This window comes from Solanum stenotomum, chromosome 1, assembly GCF_019186545.1.
Source record: "Solanum stenotomum isolate F172 chromosome 1, ASM1918654v1, whole genome shotgun sequence".
NCBI lineage: Eukaryota > Viridiplantae > Streptophyta > Magnoliopsida > Solanales > Solanaceae > Solanum > Solanum stenotomum.
In genome coordinates this window covers 33,955,512-33,966,388 of record NC_064282.1, presented here as the reverse complement: position 1 = coordinate 33,966,388, position 10,877 = coordinate 33,955,512, and the positions used below count along the sequence as shown (strand labels likewise).

Here is a 10,877-nt window from a genome sequence, read left to right as displayed (position 1 = left end):
TTTTTAAACTTAAATTTCGAAGTTCCGGACTCGTTCGGAGTCGAAAAAACACAAACCATATATGGAATCTGATTGGAAATGATATTTCAGACTCAACGGTGAAGTTGGAATTTCCATTGGAGATCGCTTCGATGAAAAGTGGGTCCCACACCCAATATCATTTTGAGCCAGATTCCACAACGGGCATCTAAAGCCTCGGGAAGTGAACAAAGGGTCGTTCTAGACCAAAATTGATATTCCGAAGCTAACCTAGCTGTCAAAATTTTCATCTGAGCACGTCTTCCAAGAAGGTTGACCAAAGTCAACTATAGACCAAATTGCAAGGGCAAAAATGTCAAATGGCCCTAAACTCGTACCGATTGCCTCGATACTCGTGTTGACCATGCTACCAGCCAAATTCGGCCATTCTAAAGCTGTTGGAATCGTCAAAATTTTATTCTGAGGTATTTTACCTGAATTTATGACCGAAGTCAACTTTTCAAGTTATAAAATCTCCAAAACAGGGAAACGGGCCTAAAACCCAAACGAACGACCAGGCGACTGAACAGTCAGTGCCAGCAAGTCATAAATAACTTGGGGTCGCTACAGGAACGCTCTAAACGATGGAATAAATGCTTTGATTTAAAAATGACCTGGAGGGTCATTACAGAAGGCCTCCAGCTTGTTCATAAGTTGAACAATATGAAGATTTTTGTCATCAACAGATTTCTTCAAGGCCTCAATGGTTTGCTCCATCATCGCAAACTTCTCTCCATGTCAGTTGAGTCAGCCATCAAAGCATTGACATTCATTGAAGTTGTAGAATCCATTGAATCTTCAGATTCACCAAAGTTGGAGCCAATTTGAGAAAATTCTCCAAAGAACACAGACGCTAGATTGCCCCTAGGTGTTGCACTTACGACCATCGTATGAGATTTGTTGTTTTTCATCGTCTCCAAAGAAGTGAAGTATTCAGATCCATCTAGCCCACTGTTCTTGAACTTACGCCGAGTAATCGGGCCAACATGACTGAGATCAATAGATACGACATCAGTAGAGTCCTTGTATGAAAAATCACCACTCTTTCTGAAGGCCATTGCAGTAGTTGCCTTTGTAGTTTCTGATTTGCAAGAGAAAAAGATGAAGAGCAGAATCGGTCCCACTGGGCGTGCCAAATTTGTTCGCAACAAATTTTCTTGTGCGCTGAAAATCAACTGCAAGAAAAATAAATAAAAGAAAATTTTTATTTTTATTGATAAATCGTTGTGAGTACAATTCTGTTGTTCTCTTGATTCTCTCTGATAAGATTCTCCAAGATTCGAGGGCCTTCAGTAGCGTATTTCTCGAAATGTTGGATGATGTAGACCTACTTGAGATGTTTTCGATCTCCAGGAACGTCGAAAAGCGCTTCGTCGTTTCAAGTCGATCTCCGGGAAGAATTCTGTTGATGACTCCTTCGAAGAGCTATGTAGTTGATGGTGTAGCTTCCTCCAATTGCAGAATGCTTGTTGAAGAGCTTTCTTGATACCCTTAGAATGTCATGTCCATCCCCTTTTTATAGTTGTAGGGGGTGGACAAGGTTGCTTGTGATTGGCCAAAGGATGTCATTTTGACACTTGGCGGATTGTGATTGGTTCTTGCATTTGACTAGGACTACCACCTCATTTGGACACGTGGCGTCACCTTGTTGGTCTTGGATGCCTAGTCCCCGTGACACGTGGCATGAGTTTGGGCTTCAAGGTGAAATGGACCTTGGATTTGAATTTAATAAGATGGACTTATTTATTTGTAAAGCCCAAATTAATCATTCAACCCAAATGAACATGGATTTAACTCAAATTTTGTATGAATTTGATCCAATACAATTTATGTGTCTACAATCCCAATACTAGGAGGTCGGTTACTGGTTTTGAAATAAAGTTTGGGAATTCTCTTATTTCCTGGAAGTGAAAGAAGCAGCAAACAGTTTCAAAAAGCTCCGCAGAGGCAGAATATAGGAGCATGGCAGCAAGTATGGTTGAGACTGTGTGGTTACTTGGTCTTTTCAAGGATCTAGGAGTTAAGCTTGGACAACCAGTTAAGGTGTTTAGTGACAGTAAATCAGCTATTCAAATAGCTGCCGATCCAATCTTTCATGAAAGAACCAAACACATTGAAATTGATTGTCATTTCATAAGGGATAAAGCCAAGGAAGGACTGATTGATCCGGTCTATGTTCATACTAAGGACCAACAAGCTGACTTACTTACCAAAGCTCTCATCAAGGCTCAACATGATTATCTAATGACCAAGCTTGGAGTTTTCAATGTTCTTCAACCTCGAGCTTGAGGGGGAGTATTAGATTTTAGCTAAATCAGAAATTAGTTAATTAGTTGCAGCTATTAGTCGACTAGTTTGTTACACTGTTAGTGCTAAAATTCATGACAGTTTTCTGTATATATGTATGACTTAGCTAATGAATTGAACACAAGTTTTCATTCTCCACAAATCACTCTTCCCTGCAACTCTTTGTTTCTCTCCACATTATTTTAATGAATTACATACAATGTAATGTAATAAGAAGAAAAGTCACGTGGCAGAGGTAGTGAAGAAAAAGAAATGGCGCCAATTTGAACAAATTAAAAACGAACTTTTAACTAACTAACTATAACAAGTAGTTTACTTACTCCTCACATAACAATCGCATATCCCATTTTTACAGAGAGAAAAAAAAAAAGAGAAGAATATTGTGCACTGATCGATCGAAGATGTTGATGAAATTGTTATTGTGGAAGGATAGAATGGATGAAATAATGTTCTACTGGTTGACTGAATGTGGTGATAATCATCCAATGGATGAATCCCCTCGCAGAAGATTTATGAGAGGAATTCGGATCATCAATTGGATCATTACTCTCTTCGCTTTAATCTTCGTTATCCTTCTTTTCTACTCGTTATTTACTTATGGTATACATATATTCTCTCTTAATTTTTCTCCAAGAAAAGCTTTCTTTTGCTGTTTCTGAATGATTCCCCTGTTTCGTGAATAATTTATGATTAAAGATTGTTCCCCTGTTTCTGGTGCAGCTAAGGAACACTTTTGATGTTTCTGAAAGTACTCAAAGAAGTTCAAGAAATGTTGAATACTTAAATTGGATTGAAGTTAGATTCGTATTTCTATACTGAATTCATATCTGATCCTTTGTAAATGGAAGTTCAAGAAATGATGAATACTGAGAAACACATTTGTCGAATTCATATTTCATTCTTTGTAAATTGTAATGGAATTATTGATTGACACTGAAAACAGAGTGACTCTTCCTGTTCATTCAAATGAAATGAAATGACATTCATTCATCCATATCACTTGTCTCTTTGCTTCCATTTTGATTACCTCTTGTTCTTTTTACTTCCGATTATCATATTATTTGTTCTTGTTCGTATTCTTTTTTTTCCAGTTATTTTCACTAATATATTCTCTTTACCTACATACTTTTAAATGTTTTACTTGAATGGAGTATACTCAAACAATTTTTCTACCTTCAAGTTTTATTAAGTTCTTGGGAGGTTAAAAATATTTACTCCCTTTAATTCAATTTATTTGGCCTATTTTGATTTTATACGGATTTTAAGAAAATAAAGAATTTTTTTAAATTTTATAGTCTAAATTTAAAGATATGAAAAATGTATCAAATCAAAGAGTTGCTAAAACGGTAGAGGTCATTTTTTTTATATAAAAAAAAAACGAATTAAAAGAGAAAGTAGGCCAAGTAAATTAAATTGGAGGAAGTCCTATTTTTTTCCCTTCCAAAAGTGCTTATTTTAAAAGAGCAACTTTCGCATATAACAAGCATACAAATTATATTTGTATGTTATAGCTATAGTTTGTATAATTGTGCTCCATAACAAACTTTATGTTTGCTATGACTATTAATCTGTATATTTCGATATACATATACACAAAAAATCTGTATTTGGGTCTATTTGTATATTTCGGTATACAAATGGGTCCTACATTTGTATATTTCGATACACAAATGGGTCCTGCATTTGTATATTTCGGTCTCTTTGTATATTTTGGTATACAAATGGGTCTTGCATTTGTATATTTCGGTCTATTTGTATATTTTGGTATACAAATGGTTTCTACATTTGTATATTTTGGTATACAAATGGGTACTGTATTTGTATATTTCGGTATACATATGAGATGGCAAAAAACATGGAATGTTTGCTGCGAATTACAAATAAAAGAAACTATGGCTATAACATTATTTTAATTTAATAATTTGTTATTTCATACAATTTTCCCATTTAAAAAAGAGCGGGGTGTTTGATCAAGTGAGAGAAAAATGAGTGATTTTAGGAAATTGCAGAAATTGTCTACTAAACAAAATAAAGAGAATCCCCAAAAATAAATTTCTCAATAAACACTTTTGAGAAATATATTTAAAAGCTTTAATTAAAAAGTTTGATCAAACATTAATTGTTGTTTTATATTGTTTTTTTAGATAGTATAGTGAAATACAAATTGTTTCTCACCAATGTTCTTTTTTTAAAAGTACTTGAAAAATTATTTTATAAAATAAGTTTTTTTTATTTAATGAACGAGATGCGGTTACACATCTAGGTTGAAACCAAATAAAAGTTCAACAATGGAAAAATGCAAGCAAACCGTAGCATGTAACCACATATCCAAAATAGTTTAAGATAAGTATAAGTCAATAAAAGTGACCGTGCTAGAACCATGAGACTCGAGGGATGCCTAATATCTTCCCCTCGGTTAATAGAATTTCTTACCCGAATTTCAAGTACGTAGACCATAATAAAGAGTCATTTCCTTTTGATTAGAGATTAAAAAGAAAAAGTGACTTGGAACACCATAACTCAATCACTTTAGTTGTAGTAGTGCTTGCAGCTTTTACAACAATCACTTTCACATTGCCTGAACCTCTCAATCTCTTATGAGATCAGAACCAATACTAGGTTCCATAATTTGTCAAATCATCAAAAAAAAAACAACTTTAGAATAACTTCATAATAACATCCTTGATTCCCAACTAAAACCATGCTAACAAGTTCTAAGTGATATTTTTCATTGACACAAGATCTCATAACACAATCTGAAACTTTACAATAGAAAATGAGGTTATCATTAAAAATTGCATACTAAATTACATATACTGGCTTTTATAAATACATCCATATAAGGATATTGACATGTACAATATGTTCATCAAAAATAACATTATTTATTTCATATGCTAGTTAGAACTAGCCAATTATTCATTACACAAACACATAGATATATTTAATTCAACATAATTCATTACACATACTAGATAGAACTCAACTATTCAATTATTCATCACACACACAATATATACTCTACTTTTCAAGAAGGTGAGCCTCTACATCCTTGGTCAGGTCAAGGATAAAACCCAAGTGAATGAGGGGTTCTGGTGTGTCTTCAGTTTTCTTTTCATATTCAATTGTCCAAGTAGTCCATTGATAGTCACAAGATGTTATAACATTAAAGTAATTATACAACTCTAATAAATCTCCTTCAATCGGTTTCCATGTGATTGATTTCTTGTGAGGATCGACGTCTTCAACTAAGTGCTTCATGTACATTTTCTGTCCAGCTATTATCATTAAAAACACAAAATATTATAGATGTTATTAATATTTCATCTGTTTAATTTCTCATGAAATATTTAAACATTTATAAAATATTATCTTTATATAATTTATTTTTTTCCTCAATTTCATTTTCACGGAAAATTAAGTAGGGCTCATATATATTGGATTGTCTATCTTTTCTGAGTGGAGTTTTCTTTCCAAATCATAAAAGAAGAGCTAACATTGTAGAGAATATCAGGATTAGTATTGCAAAACTATAATTTTGATCATATTATATTTGTGTGACAAAAGTAATTTTAAACGGAAAAGCTTTTTCTGCAAACTATTTGGAAATTTTATTTTTGAATTTGATTGATGGAATGATAGATTACCACAAGCATTTGCTATTAAAGATTAATATTAATAATTTTAATAAGTTATAAATATGTTAATTTGATGAACTTTTTATTACTAAAAAGTATTAAGTAATATTTAAGTGTTAGTTGGTGCCAGTAAAATAAAAATTGTAAAAGTGAAAATAATTTTAGTTAAGAATACTTTTTCCTACCAACAAAAGATGTTATATTCCTTTCTTGAAGCAAAAGGATTACTAAAGAAATACTCCTAAATATAGAAGATTTATGCAAGTAAATCATATTGAGAGAGAGTACGAAAAATGTGTGTTACCTTCATTATATTTCCAACTAACAATTGAACCAGCCTTCATAGTTTCACCTTCATGAATCTCAAAATGGTTGATATTTCTAGGACTTATTTTGGGTACATGATGAGTATTGGTATGAAAAATATCATAAAACGAGTGTCCGCCACACTTCACCACCACAGAAGCAATTAACTTACCTTTCACGCCCATATTTTCTACTTCTCAAGAATAGGAATTAGTTGTAAAAAGAAGAGTGTGAGAAAATGTTCAAAACTTGTAATCTTTATATAGATTTTTAATTAAATGTTAATAGCTAGCTAGTAAAAAATATATTAACCACATATCTACGAGTTAATAACATTTTGCACCCTCAATATATTACATTTTAGCGATACACACCTTAATCTATTTTAAAAAAGGGGAAAAAGACAAATATAGCCCGAACTATCATAAATGGTATGTTAATACTCTTCGTTATACTTTAAGGTTGTATATACCCTTACCGTCAATATTTTGGATCGTCTATACCCTTAAGACTAACAAATTGACACATGGCATCATCTAAATAATTTTTTATTTTTTTATTTATCCAAAAAATTGAGAACCCACCCATTTTTCATAACTTACCCACCCATGACCAAAATTAAAATACCATGACATTTAAAATTAAAAATAAAAAGCATAGTTGTTCATCTCCACTAAATATCAAATACAAGAAAAAATGTTCTTCAATTCATTTTCATTGGCACCATTCTTCAAATCTCACAAACAAAAACACAGAAGCATATTATTTCAATCAAAATCAAGAAACCAATTTAATTTTTTTTTGTTCAAATCAATTTATTATTGTTGAAAGGGGTTGGAAACAATATCACCATTGATGGACAAAGCTTCAAGCTTAAAAATGGGTCTACAATCGAATCAAAAATTTCAAACTCAAATTGATTTATTGTTATTAAAAGGGGTTGAGAAAATATTACCACCATAAACTTCAAGCTTTAAAGTGGGTCTACGATCTACTTGAAAATTTCAAGCTCAAATCTATCTGTTTATTGTTGAAAGGAGTTGAGAAAATACTACACCAATCACCATTGATGGACAAAGCTTCAAGCTTTAAAGTGGGTCTACAATAAAATCAAAAATTTAAAGTTCAAATTGATTTGTTATTGTTGAAAGGGATTGAAAATATTCTTGAAATAGATAATGTACAAAACACCCAATAACATAGATTCCTACTAAGCTAAATAAAGATGAAGTTTTCTTTTTCTTTTTAGCAAGCATAAAATCTACAGATTTAAAGAATTCGAAAGACACCAAATTGACAAAACTTGAAGGAATGTTACATGTTGAAATTGGATGGAATGGGGAAGATACAAAGTTTGAAGTGAAAGTGAATAAGAGAGTACTTTTAGTGAACAAGTCATCTTCTTTCTTCAAAATGAGTTCTTGATTCCATGGTCATGGTGGGTTGAGAAGAAGAGGGATGGTTTTTTGATGAAAATGAAGAGTGGATTTTGGCACCACCCATTTTGGTTGTGGGTCGGGTGGATTTTAAATTTTTGGGTAAAAAAAAAAATCAGGTAAATCATTTAGATGAAGCCATGTGTCCATTCATTAACTTCAAGGATATACACAACCCAAAAGAATGACGGTAAGGATATCTACGACCTTAAAGCATAACGAAGAATATTGACATACCATTTATGATAGTTCGGGGGTATATTTGTCATTTTTCCCTTTAAAAAATAATGTGCTACATAACATTTTACTTTTATGGAAAAAACTTAAAAAATATTTTTTCACAAATAAAATAAATTCCTATAAACTAAAAAAAAGACTTCAATCTGATTTTAATCAACATTCCATAGTTATGTTGAAAATGAAAAAAATGTGAATATATAATGGTCTTTTAATGATAATATCTATTATAGTTTACGTATTATCATTATCATTAGTTTTAATCAGGTATTCCCTTATACTTGATTATTTTTATTTTGGTAAAATGGAAAAACCTTCAAAAATATTTTATCACAAATAAAATAAATCCCTAGAAACTAAAAAAGACTTCAATCTGATTTTAATCATCATTTCATAGTTATGATGAAAATGAAAAAATGTGAATATATAATGGTCTTTTAAATATAATAGCTATTATAGTTTACGTATTATCATTACCATTAGTTTTAATCAGTTATTCACTTATACTTGATTATTTTTATTTTGGTGTGTGTTCAACCTAATGATTATACGTTATATATAATTATTTGGGATAAATAAAATGGAACCATTACTTCAAATTTCTAAATCTGCCTTTTTTTAAAAAGATAGATTATGTATTTCATAAGTGATCTTTCAAATGATTTTACAACAAAAGAAATTAAAGATGTTAGATGAGAAATTTTTTTAAGGAAAAGGAAAAAAAAATGAAGAATGATGTTACATTATGATGTTTTGATAAATTAACGCACTATGGGATCTGACATCAAGGACAAGTCAGTGGAGTGGAGCTGTAAAGCTACCACACATGTTATGGTAGGTAGGCACAACAATAGAGGCGCAGATCTCTCAACCAATGGTGTACTACAAGGTTGTTCTTTTACATCTTATGTTGGACACTTTGAGAAGAAACAACCTAGTTTTGCAATCAAGAATATCAAAAGCAAAAGCCTTTTTTCTTAAGAAAGTACTACGCTCATATGAACAGCAAGATACCTAATCAAGTTATCTGCAGAAAGTCTCACCTTGTCATTTGAGTTTAGTATAGTGTGCTCAAAGATTGTAAATATATATTCCTATACTATAAAGGACCATAGATCATTTCAGTTGTAATCATTTTAAAGTAGAGTTCATGGCTAGATTTAGTCATGGTGTGTTTGATTGAAGTATGTGTTAACTAGAGGTATATAGTTGATATAGTGGAAAATAGGGTTATTATTTAGAGTATCGTAATAGAGGTGTTACAAGGTGTAGGATTAAGTGTTCAACCCTTTTTGATACCGGAATATATATTTACAAGTCACTTGAAGTTAGTGGAGTTATTGAGAAATTATGTGTGACAGGTCATGATTTTCTCCTCTCTTGAGCAAGTAGGTTTTACGAAAATATCCTTATTCTTTACTTTAAGCTTTACTATTCTTATTACTGTTAGTATAGTTAAGGGACCTAACCTCTTGATTCGTGGTGGATTCATGCAAGTCAATAGAAAAGGAGGAGGAGGGGGTGGTAGGTAGGGTGCAAACTGCTAAAATAGTAACAAATTAGGGATGGAAATAACTATTAATCCTATATGTATTATGTATATCACAATTCACATGTTTTTTTATTTTTGGTTTCCCTGGTGTCCAGTATTTATATTGGAGCCTGACTAAATCTAAATTTGCTTCGGAAAGTCTCACATTAAGGGGTAAAGCGCTCTCTAACAAATGTGACTCCGTACCATGGAGGACTCAAACCTGATCTGGCTAAGGACGAATAGTACTTACCATACAATTCACATGTTACTAGTGCGATCGAAGATTAGGTTTTATTCCAATTAAAATTTGTCAATGTACTTGCTAATGAAAAGATGATGAAGATACATTCACAACTATTAGTTTTACCATCATCAAAATACGAGGACAATTGCATTATTATTAATCTTGTAATAACTTTATCAAACACTTAAATAATATAACAAATAAAATAACATCCATCCTATTATGAAAAATATTACACTTATGATGGATGTCCATAATCTCTCAGAAGTTATTTCCACTGCTTCTCATTACAATGGTTGTAACTCAAACCATCATAACCTTCATGATCATCTTAATGGTTAATGTCACCATTTATGACATTATTTAGTATTCCTCAATATAACTTATAAAATTGACGTACATAAAAATCATGTTATACACAGTTGAATAAACTTTGAAATACTTGAAAGATATTGTCAATTATCTTTGAATTATTGCTTCTTACTCTCTGAATATTATTGTCAACTGCATAATTCTTTTGCACATTTTATTTGTAGTACAAACTGACATACAAGACTTAGTTTACATTGGTGCCATATTGTAAAGGTCCAACCCACTAGTGATGTTGTCTGCTCTTGGACTAGGCTCACAGCATTAAAATGCGTCACTAATAGGTAAGACCTACTTCCTTACATACCCAAAATATATCCAGTATTTTTCCTATGTGGGACTTCTTGTTTTAAGTTGGGGCGTTACATACACCCCGCCTCTATGGACTCAGCGTCCTCGTTGAGGTTTGTCCCACCGTATGGAATTAGCCTAGACTCATCATTGAGGTTTGTCGCGCCTTATCAGGATTTGTATAAGCTCATTCGAACTCTGGCCCACATCGACAAGGCAAACACATGAATGACTATGATATCATTCGTAGCAGTCCAGTCTGCTAGTAATATTATCCGCTATTGGCCTAAGCTCGCACGACTTTAAAATACATCACTAGTTGGTAAGGCATGCTTACTTATATTTCATCGCTTTGTACGTTGGTTGACCTTCCGGCACTGATATGCTCATATTACTGGATCGACATATGATAAGATATGGTTCTATACTCTGACAAGGTATAGGGAACCCATCTAACTGGGATTAAGACTGGACAACGGACCGGAACGGAATCACCG

At 32.3% G+C, this 10,877-nt stretch overlaps 1 protein-coding gene across 1 annotated transcript; it reads right to left on the bottom strand.

Moving 5' to 3' along the window:
* Positions 1-5,346: 5,346 nt before the first annotated feature.
* Positions 5,347-6,454, bottom strand: LOC125852551 (kirola-like). Its single transcript, XM_049532279.1, has 2 exons — positions 6,268-6,454; positions 5,347-5,603 (listed from the first exon to the last, which is right to left on the bottom strand). The coding sequence occupies exons 1-2, from the start codon at positions 6,452-6,454 to the stop codon at positions 5,347-5,349; spliced, it is 444 nt and encodes a 147-aa protein (XP_049388236.1).
* Between the last annotated feature and the right edge of the window lie 4,423 nt (positions 6,455-10,877).